The sequence below is a fragment of the Chenopodium quinoa genome, unplaced genomic scaffold (genome assembly GCF_001683475.1).
Source record: "Chenopodium quinoa cultivar QQ74 unplaced genomic scaffold, ASM168347v1, whole genome shotgun sequence".
In the NCBI taxonomy this organism is placed as follows: domain Eukaryota; kingdom Viridiplantae; phylum Streptophyta; class Magnoliopsida; order Caryophyllales; family Amaranthaceae; genus Chenopodium; species Chenopodium quinoa.
The window spans coordinates 7,333,735-7,355,088 of NW_018742914.1; the positions used below are offsets into that span (position 1 = coordinate 7,333,735).

The window sequence follows — 21,354 nt, forward strand, 5'->3', positions numbered from 1 at the left end:
ACAACCATTGTAGATTAGAAATTTAGAATTATAGACTCCACCAACTGGAGATTCTTAATTAATGAGAAATCAAGAGTGTTAGTTTCTACTCAAACTTGTTGTGTTTTTGTTTTGTGGTAGGTTTTTAAAAAGAACTTAATTGATAATTTTGGCAAAATTGGTGCAGTAATATGAATGTAACTTGTAAGTTATGTACTCCGTAACTAGTAATTTATGCATGCGATACATGCGTTGATGTATGGAGACCAATATTAATATAAGTGTTATATTATCTTTATTATAATTCAAGGTTTAAGGTGTTTGGTTGTTTGTATAAGGGTTAAATAGATGAGAATGAAGTGTCAATGCTACTTATAATCGGATGGTACGTATTTAGTAATTACTGCACCAAAAGCTATAATAATATTTTTTATATTTCGAAATTTTAAGCTCTAATTATACATGGATGCACTTTGAGTTGATATTGTAAGGAATATTATTATTATATTAAATTATATCTTTAAAATTCCTCAAAAAAAAGTTATATCTTTAAATTTTTTTAATATTGTATATTATTATAGGGTGTTTGGTTCATCAAGTTGGAATGGAATCTCATACTATAAAGGTATGAACTATAAAACTCAAACTAGTCCAAAGTTGTTTGGTTTAATAGTTGGAATGAATTCTATCCTTCATTAAAAGAATAGAATGTGAATCTTAGGGGGGGTATGAGATTCCATGGGTATGGAGGGGAGTTAGAAGTTTAGAACCCCTAGGGAATGAGATTCCATTACCAAAAACCTCAACCAAACAAAAAGCTAGATAAAATATATTCTAAGTCAATTCCAACCCATTTCAAATTATCCAACCAAACGACCGATGTTGTAAGAAATTACCTTATAGAACACTTAATGTTGTAAGAAGCTACCTTTTACCGGATTATTGTATTGAATAAGGACGTTTAATGACCCGTTTTCAATATTTTTCTCCTTTTCCCACCGAATTTCTCCATAGCCCCATTATAACCCCTAATTTCCCTTCTCTTTCATTGTTAATTAAACCAAGCACATGGTAGCAACTTACAACATTTAGTTTTTATAAGGTAGTTTCTACAAAAATTTTATAAGGTAGTTTTTTCACAAAATCAAATGTATATAAGGTACTCCCTCCGTCCCTTAATACAAAGCCTCTTTCTCTTTATTGTGTGAGTAATAAATGCTAAAAAAAGGCTTTGTATTAAGGGGCGGATCGGAGGGAGTAGTTTTTTACAAAAAAAAAAAATATTATCTACATGCCCTTCAAACACTTTCTTATGGTCTATTCTGTTTTATTGAAATGGATTGAACAGAACTGAATTGAGTTGAATAAAGCTGAAATGAATTGTTTATGATAGAAGGAACTTAGGAACTGAAGTGAACTATGATAGTGTTATGAGAAAGAGAATGTTGGAAATCTTAATTATATTGATGAAGATACACAAGTATATATAGTACAAGATTAGAACATTGAACATACCAAACTATGACTAGATACAATATGTGACTTGGTACGTTAGCTAATTATAAGGGATATATTTTGACTATCAAAATTAAAGAATAAATCAAGGGATTTACATATTCTAAACAATAACAAATAATGATAAATAATCATCTTTATCCTTTATACGCCCCTGCAAGACGGACGTTCGGAACGAGAAGCCGATCTTGGATATAACATCTCAAATCTTGTTCAATATAAGAATTGAAGTGGTGGTGAGAAAGGTTGCATTGCATTGCGATTCTCCAATAAGGTTTGGAGGGAGTGGAGCATTAGAAGGTTTTTTTAGAAAAAGAAAAGGAAGTGTATTAAAGGAGCTTTTTTGGTTTTTTTTGGATGGAGGAGTTGCGTGAAGAAGTAAAAAGATAGTATATAGAGAGAGAATAAGAAGTTGTATAATGGGTGTTTTTCATAGTTTTTAAACTCATGACCATTGATTGTAAATATTTACAAAAAAATAAAAATTTGCTAGCGTATGCTTGCATCAAATGGGAGGGAAAAAAATATAAAGGTTCCTTTACCGCCATTGAAGGCGTGATAGAAAATATTAATGGTGGTGATGGTGGTTTAGAACAGAATGTTATGTTTCTCCATAATGGTTTTGGAGAGAATTTCGTATATGGTAACACATGGTAGGTAAACTATAGGATATCGAAAAAGGTTTGTTTCTCCGTGTAAGGGGTTTGGAGAAAAAAATATATCAATGGCATCTCTTGGTATATTGAATACGAGGTGCCAAAAGAGTTGAGTGAAAAGTGTGATTTTGGTTTGAAGCATTCCGAGAAGAAAGTTTGATATGGTCACCATCATTTGTCGGCGTCAACAAAAGGTTTTGATAGTGTAACCATGGTAGTAGCGGAAGCAAGAAAAGATGGATCAAAAGCTCATGATACGAGTTATGAGAAAAGAGAATGTTGGAACATTGAACATACAAAATTATGACTAGATACAATATGTGACTAGGTATGTTAGCTAATTATAAGGTCTATACTTTCAGGGGCTGAGCCAAGGGGGGGCTGGCGGGGGCCTTGGCCTCCCCATTGGCTTAAAATAATAAGGGGTCGTTTGGTTCGCACGGGGGAATCGAAATGGAATGAACAAAGGGAGAGACAAGGAATGGAATGTAAATCCCCTAATTTTGGGGTGTTGTTTGTTTTAAATAACAAAGGAATGGAATGAATTAAAGGCCACCAGTCCAACCACCTTCACACCACCACATCACCACCCCAACACCACCGAAAAACCTACCCTGACCACTGCCGCCGTCCCCTCCCCCGAAAACACCACCCCTAGCCCCGCAAAACCCGATCGTTGTTTACCATCGCTGCTTCTTCTTCTGCTGCTGTTTACCATCGCTCCCACCCCGCAAAACACCGCCCCGATCTCCCTCGACCCCGAAAACCGCCGCCCAACCCTCCCACCATTACAAAGGTGGCTGGGCGGCATTGGGTGGAGGAGATTTGGTGGGTTCAACGGCAGGAACAATGCTAATAGCAACAAAAGTCGATTCCGATCTCATCCATTTTTTGTTCCTTTGTAATTCGTTTCCGTCAAGTATGTCACCGAGGGAGATCGGGTTTTGCTCGGGGTCAAAGGAGATTGGGTTTTGCGGAGCTAAGGGTCGAGGGAGATCGGGTTTTGGGGGGCTAAGGGCGGTGTTTTCGGGGGAGGGGAGGGCGGCGAGGCTCAGGGGAAGGTCGACGGTGGTCAAGGGAGGGGCGGCGGTGGTCTGGGTAGGGGCAGCGGTGGTCTGGGCTGGTTTTTCGGTGGTGTTGGTAGGTGTGAAGGTGGTGATGTTGTGGTGTGAAGGTGGGTAGGGAAAGGGAATGGGAAAGTCTAGGGGGGTGGGGAATGGAGTTGGAAGGATTTGGGGTAATGAGGAGGGTAAAGGGAATAATTAAAAGTGTAAAACAAACATCAACAAAGGGAATCGAGCCAGTTGATTCCCATTCCCTTTCCTGATTACCCCCAACCAAACGGCCCCTAATTAAATTTGCTCTTAATTGTCATGAATTTTGGTGTAGAGGAGTTGGTTTTTTCCATGTGATAGTATGCAAGTTATCACGGGATCAAATCTTGTAGCTAATAAAATTTGTTTTTTTTAAAATTTTTTTTTTGTTTAAAAAGTAAATGTAATACGTAGGTATAATCGTGCCCCCCCCCCCCCTCACTTAGAAATTCTGGTTTCACCACTGTATACTTTGACTATCAAAATTAAAGAGTAAATCAAGGGATTTACATATTCTAAACAATAACTAATAATGATAAATAATTATCTTTATCCTTGATAAACTAAACTAAACTGAACTGAAGAAAACAAGCCCTTAAACAATCCAAGATTTTTCAACCTGGAGGTCGTGCATAGTGTTAAAGTTGTACGGTACATAATTGACAATTCAGGTCTATCAAAAATATTGAGCAATTCCCCTCCAAAAAAAAAAGCAATTATTTATCATCTTCTTCACCAAATTATTTTACCATGGTTATATTTAATTTTTCACTGCAACAATTTAGGTGAGTTGTGTCAAAAAGCTTCTCCTCCAAGAGAATGAATAAATTCAGAAGTTCACTCAAAAAAAAAAAAAAAAAAAAAAAGGTTCAAGAGTATAGAGTATTTACGAAAAAGAAAACAATGTTGTATATGCCCAAAAAATCATTAGTTTGAAAAAGAGAAAATTCTACTATGGTCCACTTTATTTGGATCATCACTATATTGAATTATCATCGGCCGATTTTTTATTTATTTTTTTACCTTGGTCAAACCTTATTTTTAGTTATTTCCTTTTTTAATTCTTTTTTTATTTTCCAAAATTTAATTACTAAATTTACGAAAATCATTTTAATTACATTTTCGAAATTTAATTATTAAAATCAGATTTTAATAAAATAAAAAAACGATTAAATTAAAAAAATCAAATAAAAAAATTGTTCATCAATGTTCTTCATAGTTCATCAGTGTTCTTCAAGTTTTTTCATTCATGGATGAGATTAAACACAAACACATGATCTATGTCCATTAAATTCACTTGCACGTCGAAAGCGAATAACAATATGGATCGATTCAAAAAGCAAATGCGAAATTTTAAGATATCAAAAAGTCGTAGTCGTTGCGAATTTGGGCAGCGATTTAAATCTCTAAATAATAGGTTTGGATTGTACTAAATCAGTCAACGTTTGCAAAAACGGTGATTTTATATAATCGAAATAACAATTTTTAAGTTTTACGATAATCGGGGTTTGTCATGAACATCTGAAAAAGAAATCGCATCATTATTTTTTCGAAACCTTGTTTGATCCAAAAAAAGGGAAATCGAAATTGAAATCTTGTTTGTGTAAAATGTTTTACCCAAATAAAGGATAGGACATTACCTGTTATGAAAATTGTAATTATTAAAAACATATGATGACATCAAGTTCTTTTGGACATTACCATTACTGATTTATAATTCATTAATATCTTGTTATTTTCTTAATTCGGTAATCTACTTTCTTCAAGATAATCTAATTAGAAAATGTATGATTTTTCTTTGAAACACTGTTTGATCCAAAAAAAAAAGGAGACCGAATTCCAAATCGTATTTGTGTTTAAGGAATTTACCCACATACGGATTGGACATTACCTATTATATACATTTTAAATATTAAACGACTATTATCATACGTTATGTTAGAAATAACCAATTATTTTAAAGTACTTTACGACCTTTGCAAAATATATGTAGCTAAACATGTACAAAAATTAAAATGAATCTATTTTAATGATTATATATATAAAAATAAATATAATGGAATCAATATCTTTTTGGATATCTTTTACCATTAGAAATATTATTTAAAAAAATTTCAATCACCAATTATAATAAGGATATTTTCCTAATTTCTTATCTTATTATTATTGTATAGAAGATTTTAAAATCTGTATATTTTTCAAATTTCAAAAGATTATATTCTAATATAATCTAAATATTAGAATATATATCTTATTGATTTTGTCGACATATCTTATGATTTTGTATAATTATTGATTTTTATCACGCCTAGAATTATAGTAATATATATTTTTAATAATAAAATAAACCTGGAATGTTTGATAAACAATCGTGTAAAATGAATTTAAAAAAGGATAAAATTTAGTAAATGGAATATTAATAAATCTTAGGATAATAGATGATTTACTTTCCCTCAAATTTTAGATTTTCCTGAGATTTTGTTATTTCTTCACGCAATTTGATTAATAGAATCTTAACAAAATCTTAGGATAAAAAATTACGTACTTTCCCTTAAAAAAAATTAGGACAATACCATAATTTAATTAAGGTTTATGATTTTAAATCTATCTTTTTTTTTCAAGGAAACACTTTAAGTCTTTTTTTTCTAAAATAAGATCATATTTTCTGATTTTTTTGACATGCTTATCGTAAAATAAAATCAAAATGTTGGTTTCCCTCATCTCCACGTTAAAAAAATCATAAAGTTGGAATTTTCACAATATCCAAAATACATATGGTCATTCGTCAAACTCAATAAACTTTCTTTTTTAGGTAATAACCAAAGTACACATAAGTTAAAACCTGAACTATAAACAGATCACAAAACTCACACTTGTGTTCTACGTATCAAACAAGGTTTATGAGAAGAATATTTAAAAAAAAAATTGCGTCTTCTTCCTCTAATCTATTTGCTCATTATATATCTTTGTATCCTAAAATTGTGTCTTCTTCCTTTGACCAATCTGCTCATTATATAGGTTTGGTCATTAATTTTTGTTTTTTGGTTTGTGTAATAATTTGAAATTTAAACCATCTTTCTATAAGGTAAAAAAAATCATATATTTAAAGCAACCAATTAAAATTGAAATTTAGATTAACAATGGAATGTGTTAGATTTAAGATCTATTTGAAGACTATTGCCTATATGATGGCTGTTGATTGCTTATTTTTAGGAAATATTGTTATAAATGAAACATAAGTTATCCCATATAAATTGTCGTCCAAATCTTTTTCAAGTATTCTATTATAATATTTAACGTACTATTTAGGAAATAAATCAATGATATACAATAGTGTTGTTATCAATTAATTTTTATGACACATAAAATATAGACTATAAATTAAAAATGAAACTAAACTAATAAAAAAAAGATACTCGCGGAGTCGTAGTACTAAACATTGGGTAAAAAAACAAAATACAAAAAATCACATTTAACATGTAACGCTATTTTGACAAATAGGAAATAGAATATTTTCCATTATCATTAATAAAACTAGAATACATGTATATACAAAACAGAAGCATGATATGTCCTAATTATAAGGAAACAACTAGCAATAATAGTATGTATTTAGCCTAAATATAAGGGGTTGAATATTGGCTTTCCTAATTTATAAATACAAAAATATATTTACTATATTTAACAATTTGTCATTGTATTCTTTCCAAAAAAAAAAAAAAAAAAAAAAAAAAAAAAAAAAAAAAAAAAAAAAAAAAAAGGTTTGCCATGTAATTGCTCACCTCTACATTTTTTTTTCATTTGGTTATTATATGGGATTCGTCCAATATTAGGATATGACATTACTTATATATTTAGAATTGGTCTCAATCTCCTTAATTATTGTAAAATTATAATAATAATCGAAGACGGTTCATTATTTAAATTAATAACAAACTAGTATCCAAGTAATCCAACCATTGGGTCACACGATAGATAAGAAGATAATCATCTAATTTGACAATTAGATTCCATTAGAATAGCTCTAAAGGTGGTTTGATTGAGAGTTAAAATTTTGAGGAATATGCATACAGAAATCAAACCACAATAGCTGATATATAAGTGATCATTGATACCAAACTTGGTATATGTAAATTGTGACTTGGCTAGTGAATGAGGACTGAGGACCACGATCCTATTTGCTATCAATTAAGAAAAATATTAGGATACTAATGCATGCACAGTATGAACTAATTATTAACAATGTCCAAAATAACGTATGATCGTAGACCAAATAAACAATAATATTGCGTTTTATAAGTAATGTCCTATTAGCATTTGGGTTAATACCTTATATGCAAACAGAATCGAAAACTATATTTTTTTTTTCGGATCAAACAAGTATTCCAAAACAAAAATCGTTGTCTTCTCCAATTAGCTCACAAACCCAGATTTCGAAAAATTGTTACTTTTTTTTATTATTATTTTCGCATACATATAATGACCGATTTTTCATCCCTTGTTTGCGATTATCCATTTAACACTTATTGTTTTAGGATTAAATACAATCCCAAATTCATACATGAATCCAAATTTCGAATGAACTCTTCACATATAATATGTAAATCGATGCATATTTTCAATTTTCATTGATGTGCGAGTGTATTTATGAGACAAATTAAAGATTACCATAATGGTGGTTAATCTCATCCATGGATAAACAAATTTGAAGAACAATGATGAATAATGAAGAACATTGATGAACAATTTTTTTATTTTGATTATTTTAATTTAATGTTATTTTTTTATTTAATTAAAAACTGATTTTAATAAATAAATTTTGAAAATCATAAAATAATTTTCAGAAATTCAATAATTATATTTTGGAAAATAAAAATTGAATTAAAAAAGGAAAATACTAAAAATAGTGTTTGACCAAGGTTAAAAAAAAATTAAAAATCCGACCAATGATAATTAAGTATAATGATGGTCCAAATAAAGTGGACCATAGTAGAAACATCCATGAAAAAGTTATTGATTACTCTATTCAAATCATTTAGTAAAAATTGAAACTTAAATAGTGATGGACCAACTTCCCCAATCAAACCACATTTTTTACAAGCACACTTTGTATACAAATTTGAAAAACAACATTCAGCAACAACAAAATACACAGCTATCACAGTACATCAAATGTACACAAATGTTTCCACTCTGCATATAATTCAACCATATTATCCAGAAAACAAATTCAACATAGCAAGATCATTACACTCTACCAGTACCACCAGTTGCACCCCCAAGAAGACTACCCGACCGCGTCACCGGTCCCTTTTTCGAGGCACGTCTCTGGTGAATAATCCCAACTATGCGAGGACCAAAACCAGCATACCACAAAATAATCAAAATCCACAACAATACAGCAATGACTAAAACTACATAAGAAAATACAACGATCTTATCCTTTTCCAAAGGAGGAGCAAGTGTTATAACAGAAGACACGTAACTCGCTGCAATCGCAACAATAGCCATCCAAATTGACACCATAAACATCCCTTTAAAGAACTTGTACTTCTAAGGCAACCCTGTTAGAAGCAACAGGAACACAGACAGGGCAGCTACAAACCCGACCGTGTTTTCAACAATGAATGTTGTGTAAAGGCGTGAGTCACTGTATGCCATGATAGAAGTGTCAGCCTGACGCTTCGTTCTTACCTCACGCTCATGATCATCTATAGTTTCTTGGTAAATGCCTCCAGGAGGATTAACACCGGCTTGAAAGGCGGCAGCTGCTATTAATGATGCTGTTATCATTACAGCTTCTTGTTTGTCCTGTAATTTAAGTACCTCATTACAGAGTTTTTCTTTATGCCGCCGTAATTATTTTGAAGGAGCGAAGATGGTGAAAGGTTGTTGGAAGACGAATGATTTGAAGTTATGGCTCCGGCATTGTGAAGGGTTCGCCCAATTATACCTCCTGCATCTTTGTATAAGATGTCCATTGCTGTTTCGCCTTTTGTATTCTTTGCGTTGATCTCTATTGCAGTGTTTTGGAGTAGATAGTTGATCGTCTACTAGCATTTTAGTAGATAGTCTTGACATTAGCTGATGATGCACTAGTGCATATATACAATACTATAACGAGATTTGATCCCATGTCTAACAACAATATTTTAACCAATTAATAAGCTAGACAGCTTGGAGGATGCCCCATTTTCTCATGGTGAGAAACAAATTTGTTTCTCACATGACATTTTCGTAAATAAACCAACAACTTTATTCAATTGTGAAGCCCATAATAATGAAAAAGTTGTTGATTTATTCACGAAAATGCCATTATGAGAAGTTTTCTCATGAAATTCCAAGTTTATCTTCATGATAAACGATTTTTGTCAATCTAAGGGTATTTATGGTATTTCCCCTACATTAGTTGAGGATAAACTTGTCAATTCCTTGTGCTGATTGGATAAACTTGGAGTGACTAAGCTTCCAGCATGTGCAAGCCGAAGCCTTGTTGGACTTAATGGCACATGCCCAGGCCTTGTTGGATTTCACGGCTTCCATCAAGGAATTTCTTCCGTCAGTCATTCATCCTCTTCATTAATTTCATGCAAGTTTGTTGACATGTAATTACCCCACAAGTGGCAGAATATGATTTTGCAAGAAGGAGGCATGTTTATTTATTTGTATATTTGCTTTCTTCATTTGTATGACTTTCAGTAAAATTGTAAATGATGTGTTATAGAAAATTTGATATGGTAATTCGGTTACTTTCTTTATTTGTATAAATCAACATCTTTCCAAAGTATAGTTACTTTCTTTATTTGTATAAATCAACATCTAAATTAATATTGTAGTTAAATTTGTAAGGTGTTATATTTATTATTTTTTTTAAAAAAAAATTTGTAATATATTAATCAATATCTTAAGTTATTAATGTAGTTAAATTTGTAATGTGTTATATTTATCTGATTTATTTTAATTATATTTTAAAGAATATTGCCTTTACCCAAAGAAAAAAAAAAAAAGAGATTTAATTTATAGTCTTTTTCATCTTACAATATTAATTGACAAACATAATATTTAAGAAGCATGGCTTAAAAGGCCAAACTATGATACACAAATAGTCCAACTAAAAAGTAAATAAAGTGGCTACCCTTAAGGCTCATAACTTAATAGAATAGTCCATCTACAAATGGCCCACACACTCTACAAATAGTAGTCTACTTAGGAAATTGACAAACAATTAAACCAACTTAGTTAATACCAAATTAGACATTAACCCTTTACAAAAAAATATGTATATACACTAATTTAATTATTATGAAATTCTATTTATGGATACAATCACTAACAATGTCCATTTAAAAGGCATTCATACTACAAAATCTAGATCACACGAAAGTCAACACATTTTAAACAAAACAAACCTATTTGAATCAAATGAAAGTCAAATAATACACTTAACAAAAGCAAATTGAGTCAAATGAAAGTCAATTACACTTAAAAGAGCAAATTGAATCAAATGAAAGTCAAACTCATGCAAACAAATTTTTGAATAAAATGAAAGTAAAATGCATTCGACAAAACTAATTGAGTCAAATAAAAAACAAACTCATTCAAATAAGTTATTTATAAGTGAAAGTCGATCAATTGCATTTAACAATATCTAATAAAGTCATACGAATGAAAGTCAAACATATTCCAAACAAAACAAACTTATTTGACTCAAATGAAAGTCAAATACACTTAACAAAAGCAAATTGAGTCAAATGAAAGTCAATTACACTCAATAGAGCTAATTAAATCAAATGAAAGTCAAACTCATGCAAACAAATTTTTGAATAAAATGAAAGTAAAATGCATTCCACAAAACTAATTGAGTCAAATAAAAAACAAACACATTCAAATAAGTTATTTGAATAAAGTGAAAGTCAATTACATTTAACAATATCTATTAAAGTCATACGAAAGTCAAACACATTCCAAACAAAAGAAACCTATTTGAATCAAATGAAAGTCAAATACACTTAACAAAAGCAAATTGAGTCAAATGAAAGTCAATTACACTCAACAGAGATAATTGAATCAAATGAAAGTCAAACTCATGCAAACAAATTTTTGAATAAAATGAAAGTCAAATGCATTCGACAAAACTTATTGAGTCAAATAAAAGTGAAACACATTCAAATAATGCATTATGAATCAAATAAAAGTCAAACACATTCAAACAATGCATTATTAGTCAAATGAAAGTCAAAACACATTAAAACAATGCTTTATGAATCAAATTAAAGTCAAACTCATTCAAATAAATATTTTTGAATCATCTGAAAGTCAAATGTATTCGACAAAGCTAATTGTGACTCAAATGAAAAACAAACACATTCAAATAAGTTATTTGAATCAAATAAAAATGAAATTCATTCAACAAAGCTAATTGAATCTAATGAGCTATTGTGCACAATTTCCTTGAATTTGATGAAAGTAAAATGCATTAGAACACACGTTTTAAATTAAATGTAAGTCAAATGTATTCAACAAAGCTAGTTGAATCAACTGAATGTCAAACACCTAACAAACAGAGCTAATTGAATCAAATAAAAGTCAAACTCATTCAAACAAAGCAATTGAATCAAATAAAAGTCAAACTCATTCAAACAAAGCAAATTGAATCAAATAAAAGTCAAACTCCTCATACCCCCCTCCCCAATTATTTTTTTTGTTTTATTTTTGTTGCGCATTCCAATATAATCAGATTTTTTTTTATAAGATTTTTAATATTTTTTTTTATTCCGTTGTTTTGAAAATTAAAATTAAAATGACAGAAATTTTTTTATTATTAAGTCGTTCACACTGCCTAAGTTTACTATAAATTAATTAATATTGGATTTAATTTAATTTTGGTGTTACAATTTTGTGTCTATTCTACAAACAATCGAAAGCAAAATTTGTGAGGTTTGTAGCCGAATTTCGATCAGAGATTCTGAATTGGGATTAGTGTTCGAACTTTTGATACATCAATTAGTACAAGAATAAGGGAGAGTTGTGGAGAGCAGTAATTAAATAATTTTGAACTGTATAATCAATTTAAAGTTGGAACAATCATCTTGGTTATACTAATCCTATCCATGTATAAAACTTAAAATAATCCAGTGTATAAAATTAGATTCCTTTTTTCAAGTTTAGTGGGGGTTTTCATTGATTATCTAGTTATACTTTAATTTCCATATTTAATGGAGATTAAGTTGAAGGTTGAAAGTTGGATACTTAGAACTATATCAATGGCAGCAACAAGCAGTTTTTTTTTCTTTGTTTTTTTTTCTAAAATAAAGTAGCTTTTGAAATTAATTAATTTTGTTTTTAATGTAAAAGTCAAATAATGAATGGACAAGACTAATCTTTGATATTTAAACGGTTGAGATTAAAATTAGTTACAATGGCTACAATTTTTATGCAGCCATTGAATAGTATTCTTTGTGTTTTATATGATTCCTTTTGCCTTCAACAATAGCATAAGACTAATATCATTCTTAACCTAGTTCACTTTAATACTTATTTGTTCCGTGTAGGATTATTGGTTAACTTAAACAATAATAGCTTATGTAGAACACATTCTTACACCGAATCAAATGAACGTGAAATACATTCAACAAATCAAATTGAATCAAATGAAAGTGAAATGCGTTCAACAAAGTTTAATGACTCAAAATGGAAGTCGAAAACATTCAAACAAATTTTTTCTAATCAAATAAATTTCAAACTCATTCAAACAAAGCTTTTTGAATCATTGAAAGTTTAATGCATTCAACTAAGCTAATTGAATCAAATCAATGTAAAACATATTCAAACAAAGATTTTAAAATCTAATAAACGTCAAATGCATTCAAGTAAGCTAATTGATAAAAAAGAAAGTTAAACACATGAATACAAAGCTTTTTGAATTCAAATTGTTATTAGGATGCATTGAACAAATCTAGTTGAATAAAATGAAAGTCAAAATTCATTTTTATTATTAGGGATATGAACAAAAAAAACTTTATTTTATAACTATTTCGATAAACGAAAATGAACATGTCCAACTATTAATTTATGCTCACGGTTGTTATCTATATATTTTGGAATGGATTTTCGCTCGTGTCACATCTTTTTTTTCCATATCTTACATTGAATATTAATTTAACAATTCACATAGTCCACCTCAATACTCGATCTCCATGGTAATCGAAAAATAATATGAATGTATGAAATGTTCTTTCTCAATATCTGAGTTTCAATGTACTATGAAACCCACTTGATTTATTTATTTTTCACAAAAATTTTACTAACACGGTTATACCACATAGTATGTTTAAATTCCTTCACTCAATTATTAAGATATAATTTATTTTGTGATCTAGCTAATTGAAACACTATTTAAAAATGAGGAGTTCATATTGTACTACATTGCTATGAAGTACTTACCATCAATAAATGCCTTACACTTGTATTTAGCTTTAATGATAACTTGTTGACCAAGAAATATGTTGACCCATGCATAATTACATGATTTACATCTATATATACTAGGTAAGTATTGACAAGATTGTCAATATTATCAAATTATCAATCTCTTGCTAGTTTATTTCTCTTCTTGCAATGGCTAGACGTTGCAGAACAAGAAGTGGAAATTTAGCTCTTATGTTTTTCACTCCACCATCTGGGCTTGTATCTGAGATAGATTTCTCATCATTTCAATATCTTTTCAAAGATCCTAGAGAACCAACTGGTTTCACAAAACTTTCATTGGAAACAATTGTTTATTTGATTATTAATCCTTCAAACCCTAATAACAACACACTAAACAACCTTTTTATGACCCCAATTGATGGAAGTGGTGTACCACGACCCGCTCATTTACCCAACATTCACGACATATACCCAATACGTTATGAATTTGAAATTTTTTGAGGTGGTGTCTTGGATACCAACAATTCAACCCAAACAATTTAGTTCCAGCTTTGCATGTTCTAGATCCGAGGCCTATTATAAATATAGATTCTCCTATATTGAAATTAGATCATAACCCTATTAGGTTGTTGATGGACCCGTTTACAGATGCATTTCAACTTTTGAAAACTCCATCATATCCCCATGTTCTTCATATATGGGTTGGATTTGACATTTTCGCTGAGTATGTTGCAGGTTATTATAAAGTCGATTTTACTACCTTTCACGGCGCAAGAGGGGTAGCATTTGTTAATACTCCATGTATTGCGATGCCAAGTGACACAATTATATGTTGCTGGAACGTTAGAGGACTTGCAAGGCCATCATTTGTTGAATATTTTAAGCAATTATATGCACCTGGTGTAGTTGTCTTGTTGGAAACAAGGCAAAGTGTTTAGAATGTTCAACTAATTGTAAGGGAACTACCAGGTAGTTATCGCTTCTCATTTATATCCCCTAATGGTGTCTCTGGAGGTGTTATTGTTCTTTGGAGGGATGACATTATTGCGGGAGACCAAAGACATGTACACTCGGATTACGTGAAGGTGGATATGTTTTTTAAGGTATGGAATATTTTAAAATTAAATTTATATTTGTTGTAATTAAATTATATATACTTTACTATTTTGTAAGAAGTAGAATCCAAATTAAATGTATTTGCTAATTATATTATATTTGTTAATTTAAGGGACATCCGGTTGCAAGGCGTGCTTTATTTTGAATGGTATGCCATTGCAAGTCTGAAAGAAAGCACATCAAGCTTAAATACTTGAATGAAGCTGTAGTAGATCGTGGAAATTAACCAACTGGTGTTATTGTTGCATTAATTTGGGAATTTTCAAAATATGTCTTGTTATTCAACATTTTATGATTTGTGTTATCTTAAAAAGGTACCCTATGCGTAATGTATTTTATTTCAGTTCTTAATGAATGTTTTATTTCCTTTAAAAAATATTTATTGTGTTTTTTCATGCATTTTTGGTTTAAGTTATTATGGATTTCATGTACAATTTATTGATGTACAATGATTAAGTGTGAATTTTTTTTTTTCTTACAAAATTTATTGTACAAATGTATTTACTTTGTGTTCCATTTATTAAGTCACATAAACTGATAAAATAAGATTTTGAAAATTGATGAAAACACATAACACCATATTAGGGTTTTCATAAATTAATCTAAATTTTTTAACAATCTTTCCGAATTAGGCGTAATCAAACTGAAATGACTTTATTGAATTTGAAAACTTCAAATCAAACAAAGTACATTGTTTGAGTGATTAGGCATAACTTACATAAACAAAATAAAAATTACAAATAGTAATATTATTATTACTACAAGTAGACAATTATTCCTTGCCCTCAAGTTGACAGTCCTTAATTGAGTCTTCTCAACCAAAGTTACCAATCTTTGTAATTCACTTATCAGTTCCTCATTTTCCTTTGTAAGTGTGTCGTTATCCCTTTGAAGCATGATAATTTGTTCTTGAGCTCCGATAAGGGTTGTTGGTAAATCATCTTCCCACTTAAAAAAACGACAATCCTTAGATCTATCCTGGAAAATAAAAACATAAAGAATCACAAACAATTATTCAGAAAATAATAATTATCTTGCAATTTTAGAAAAATTATACATGTATTACCTTCCAAAAGGGACAACTATAGAAACGTTTACCAATATTAGGACCTCTACGAACTGTTGCGATTCTAGAGTGCACACCATGCGCGCAGGTGAGATTAGTTGCGTATGAAGGGCTTGAGCTTGAGGAACTCATCTTTGAATGATTGTATCTTTAGATATAATAATAAATTGCAATAATGCGAAGTCTTGATATATAATGCTGGGTTCATATGTGTATACAGTGTTATTGAACAACAATTTGTTTTGGATCTTTTACCAAAATGCCCATTTAACAAAAGTATTTATCAAAATGACCATTCATATTTGTTAATTCCAAAACTAGCTAGGTAAACTAATTTTATATATATATAAAAAAACAGCTTGCTTGGTTCAGGTTTTTGGATTTTAAGCTAGCTAAATTAAGTAATTAATTCTAGAAATATTAAATACTGGATGTTTTTTTGTTTGACTTTAAATAATTGAATTATTGAAATAATGTTTTTTTACACAAAATAAATTAAATATTGCTGCAACTATGTTGAAGATTTTTTTCCTATATTAATGGATTATTATAAAGTATAGCTATAGAATTTTTCAAATAATTAAAACCTAAAATGTATATAATCCTCTAATTCAACTAAAATGTATATAATCCTCTAACTTCAACTAAAATGTATATAATCGTACATAGTATTGTACTATTGTGTCATTGTGTGACTTTGTAATAATATATAAAATTGAATTACTGAGTTAAATTATATTTTATATCTCATTGAAATACGAATGTAATTATAAAATATTGAATGCTATTTTATTTGAGAAAGTATCGAATTAACAAAATTAATATCAATTATTATATCTAAAGTAAGTATCAGGACTGATATCAATACATGATTTTGTAAATTATTCAAAAGCTAAGTATATGTTTGTAAATTTAGCAAAAGTCATAATACATTGTTTAAGTTTCTAAAAAAATTATAGGTAGTAAACTAGTGATGCATAAGAAGCTAGTATGTAGTATAGAGTAGGTCATTTAAGGATATACTCTACACTCTACACCTCAAACATGCAAAGCTTTGTATTGGACATGCAAGACTTCAATTCAACATGCAAGGGTAGTTTGTGTTCCACATGCAAGGCTTGTTTGAACTCAAACTATGACCTCAATGATGATTTTGGCTATTGACTTCAACATGAAGACATGAGTAACAAATGAAGACTTGCAAAGTGTACTCTCATGGACTCATTGTTTCATGCACCCTTTGATTTTTTTGTCCATTAACCAATAGATGATCTTGGCTTCTATGACAAGTTATTAGAAAATAATCAAATATATCATAGTTTATATTTGATACATGCAAAACCACTTCGGAACGTGTACAACAAGATTATAACTCGACTTGCTTAAGGTAGAGTTTGATCTTCAAATTAAACGAAACTAGCCCGACTTGATCTAAGTGGTGAGTCGATATATTTCAATTAAGAGGAACATGTACATGGTTTGACCTAAATTTTTGGTTTGTTTATTGTTTCATTTTAATTAAATGTTTTTAGCAATTTTAACCTTTAATTGTATGGGATTAAGTGAGGTAATATCTCTCATTATTTTTATGATCAGTTTTGTATTTTTTCCAATTCATTTTAGGCAAATAAACTTAAATCAATTGTTGGTTTACAATGGAAATTGAATACAAAAAACTTCAATAATAGAGCCATACTAAGCATTTTTAAGGTAGACAAGATAAAAAAAAACCTAATCAATTAGGATACTTAAAGCATTAGTGTATGTTAATTGAAATTGTGGATTTGCTTAAAAAAAATAACTAATTAATTAGGGAGTTAGGGTCTAAATCAAACTCGTAATTGTCAAATATAAACGAAAATGTCTCACTTTTCGCAATGGCACATGCTACTACACTATGTTCATATTCCCCTCCACACATCAACGGTTCGATTACTGCTGCCATCTTATTTGTTTTTTTTTTTAATGAAAAATAATTAAATAAGGTTATATATTATTTATTATAGTATATATTAATTAATTAAATGGCGTGACAATGATATTGGAGCTTTTTGTTGCCCATTAATCTCAAATGAAATATATGTCTAGAGTATTTCTAAGGGAGGCATGAAATTGGAAATTGGGAAGGGGATACAATGAATATGGTGATTTAGTGTTATAGTGTTTGTGGATAACATGGTACCTCTAAAGTACACAATTCTTACAAATGAACTGAATAGTTTGGTTTTAAGACATATAAGTAAAACAACCTAGCACCATGAATTTGTTGTTCTACTCATTCTATCAAGATATAGTCAGAATTATCTATTCGCTGATTTATGAATTCAATGGTAACTAAGATTATGAATTCATAACACCTTGACACATATACAAGCCAATCCACTTAATCAGTTTTCTATATTTCTAGAGATATCTTAATAATTTATCCTAATCATTTGAGCTAGGCTTCTAATCCTTTCATTATGTTACTTATTCTAGTATAAATGATAATTGAACAACTTGGTTGCTTCCAAAGTTTATGGTATTTTAAGCAAAGCAAAGTCTGATATTAAGCAAAGCATACCAAATCCAAATCCATAAGTCTGATGGTATTACATAGACAACCAAAACTAATAAAGAAATCCTAAGGTGCTTAAAACAAGAAAAACCCTTTCAAGTGAAAGGTAAAAACTTGTAAGTCAAAGTCTATCTAACGAAACATTAAAATCTGTTAAGAAAGGAAATCTTGGATGCTCCCCACATCAATTTAAGTGTGTCTTTTCTTTGCTCCATCACTTGAAGGACGACCAATGTTCATCTCTTTTGTCCCCTTACGCTTATTCTATAAAAACAAAATTGTACTTAGTTACAAGTTACATTAAACGTATGGCTTTTATAGAACAAATGACTTTTGTCCCCCATATTTTTTTCTTGTCTTACATTTTTTGTAAGATCCACTAACGACACCAAATCCTCAAGCAATTTAACCTTATGCACCTACAATTCAAAAATCAATGTTAACCTTAACAAAACTTATATGGATTAATTTATTAATAATAATAAACTATCATTATAAATTGTTTATTGTTACCTTGACTCTTTTTTCCTTGTCTTTGACTGTTGACTTCTCTGTCAGCTTACACTTAGCAGACCCTTTGGTAGTGTTATCCTTGTCTTTGACTTTTGACTTTCCTGTGGTAGTGTTATTTTTCTTCACTTGACCCTTACTACCATATTTCTTCCCTTTTACAATTGATTCATTAGTCACCTTCCCTCTACAATTCTTATTGCCGAGTTTGATTTTGTTCTTTGTTTTCCCTGTTGTTGCACTCTTCTTATTGTTGCCTGGTTTTTTGAAACCCATCTCTGCGAGAGTTTTATTTCTAGATCCCTTCGGCCTACCACGAGGTTTTTTGTTTAATATGGGATCCTTCACTAGGAGGAAACAAATCTGCAGTATCCATATCAAGATCAATTGTATTCTCCTGTGTCTGATTTATGCTTTCACTTCTTAAGCCAGATTCATCAGGAAATGACATGGAAATACTCTCTGCTGCTTTCCTAAGCCTGCATTGTTCAATTTGAGATCTGACATGCATCATAGCATTTCTGGCAATGTCTATAGCATCGTCATTCACCATAGCTGCTTTGTCACATAAGTCTTCAAACTCAGCCATCAACTTATTGTACCTTTTTACAGCGGCAGATTTATTTGGGTCATGGTATGATACCCCGACTCGAGTGTGTTTCCTAAAAATATCCTTGCGCCATCGACTAACAACATATATGTCTGGTATATCAATCACATGGTTGTGCTCTAGTATTTGCATCATATGGTTGCACATGATTCCATTTGTTACGAATTTATGTCATAAAAACAAACCTTTGACATTTCCCCAATTTTTCTGGAATTTTCCTAATAATGTGCCAAATGCACCATCTATGTCGAGTCAATGGCATAACCTCCTCTAAGGGCTTCCTCATGGCCGCTGCCTGGTCAGTTAGAATTGCACCCGGAGCTTAATTGTTCATACATAACAACCACTGTTCAAATATCCATCTAAATGTATCACAATCCTCGTGGGAAACTAATGCACATCCCAACAGTATAGTTTGTCCATGGTGGTTTACGCCCACAAAATTAACAAATGGTAACTCATACGAATTTGTCAAATAAGTAGCATCGAAGCATACAACATCACCAAATTCTTCATATGCGGCCCGACTACGCCCATCAACCCAAATAACATCTTTCAACCGGCCGTCTGGGTCTAAGCGTTCAGAATGAAAAAAATTATTGTTGCCTTCTTGCATTTTTCTAAAGTAACTCATCAATGTTGATGCATCACCCCCAACCATTTTCAACCTTCTTGCCTTGTATACCACATGCGACAAGTCTTTCACAGTAAATTGGAGGTTATCTAGCCCTTTCACTTCAGTCGCAAAGCACCCATGAATTTGTGAAATGGGCACACCTTCTTCGAAAAAATCTATCAACCTCCTCTTAACCCTCGATGTTATGCCCTTTACTCTATACTCCTTAACAAGCTTTGCCTTACGTGGTGTAGGGTTGTGCGTGTGTTCCAAATGCACCTTCCTTATCTCCCACTCCCCATCACGATTAAGACCAGCATATACCTTTGCTGGACACTCACACTTTTTGGACTTTCGCTTACATTTTTTTAACTCATCCACACACACGACACCCCCAACTACTCCACCTGAACCAGATACATCCATAACCTTTGCCCTCTTCTTGGCATCCCTTATTGCTCTCATGTCTGGTCTGCCCCAGCATTCACACCTCCATGTAGTTGTAATACGGTCTCTCACTTCACCTTTTGAATACACACCTTGTGCCCTAGTCACCCCAAATCCCTGCTGCTCTGCATATTCTTTATAATAATCCTCGATATCTTGCCACCTCCTAAAAATCATTCCAACCCTAGGAGGTTCAACAAAATTCACTACACTCACGTCATTACTACCAACAACTGTCTGTAATGTCTCGATTGTGTTGATGGGAGACATAAATTGATCACCATCACGGTCCCCGAACCCATCTTCACTAACAATGTCATGCTCATCATCATATTCACTTCCTTCGTCCAATGTCTCGTTTGTGTTGATGGGAGACATATATTCATCATAAAGTTGGTCGTCATCATCATCATCGCCAAGATCAATAACTGTGTGATGAACATCCCCATATTCACTTCCATCATCCATACTATCATCCATTCTTTAAATCAAATCCTTACTACCAATTCATACACCTGCTCGAAATGTTTCAAAGTATAAGACCATCTTTAAAAAGAAATTCAATGCTAACCAAACATACCAATAAAACATTCAAACTATTTATATATATGCAAACATAAATTACTAACCTTTTTAAAGAACATAAATTACTAAGCTAAGTCAATACTTCTTAATAATTAATAATTTCCTAATGAAGAATTAACTTAGATATATACTTCGAATATATATATATATATATATATATATATATATATATGTA

The 21,354-nt window shown here is 30.8% G+C and overlaps 2 protein-coding genes across 2 annotated transcripts; both read right to left on the reverse strand.

Moving 5' to 3' along the window:
- Positions 1 to 18,402: 18,402 nt before the first annotated feature.
- Positions 18,403 to 19,811, reverse strand: LOC110727791. Its single transcript, XM_021907363.1, has 2 exons — positions 18,925 to 19,811; positions 18,403 to 18,830 (listed from the first exon to the last, which is right to left on the reverse strand). Exons 1-2 carry the CDS (start codon positions 19,195 to 19,197, stop codon positions 18,696 to 18,698), a joined length of 408 nt encoding a protein of 135 aa, XP_021763055.1. The 5' UTR covers positions 19,198 to 19,811; the 3' UTR covers positions 18,403 to 18,695.
- Positions 19,812 to 19,853: 42 nt separating this feature from the next.
- LOC110727710 (protein FAR1-RELATED SEQUENCE 8-like) lies at positions 19,854 to 21,074 on the reverse strand. The gene has a single exon (XM_021907291.1). It carries the CDS (start codon positions 21,072 to 21,074, stop codon positions 19,854 to 19,856), a length of 1,221 nt encoding a protein of 406 aa, XP_021762983.1.
- Between the last annotated feature and the right edge of the window lie 280 nt (positions 21,075 to 21,354).

Excerpts from the sequence above, each read along its gene's own strand:
- LOC110727791 (XM_021907363.1), bottom strand. The coding sequence starts at position 19,197 with ATGGGTTTCAAAAAACCAGGCAACAATAAGAAGAGTGCAACAACAGGG. Across the intron at positions 18,831-18,924 it reads ACAAGGAAAAAAGAGTCAAG|GTGCATAAGGTTAAATTGCT; the intron begins GTAACAATAAAC and ends TTTGAATTGTAG.
- LOC110727710 (XM_021907291.1), bottom strand. The coding sequence starts at position 21,074 with ATGGATGATAGTATGGATGATGGAAGTGAATATGGGGATGTTCATCAC.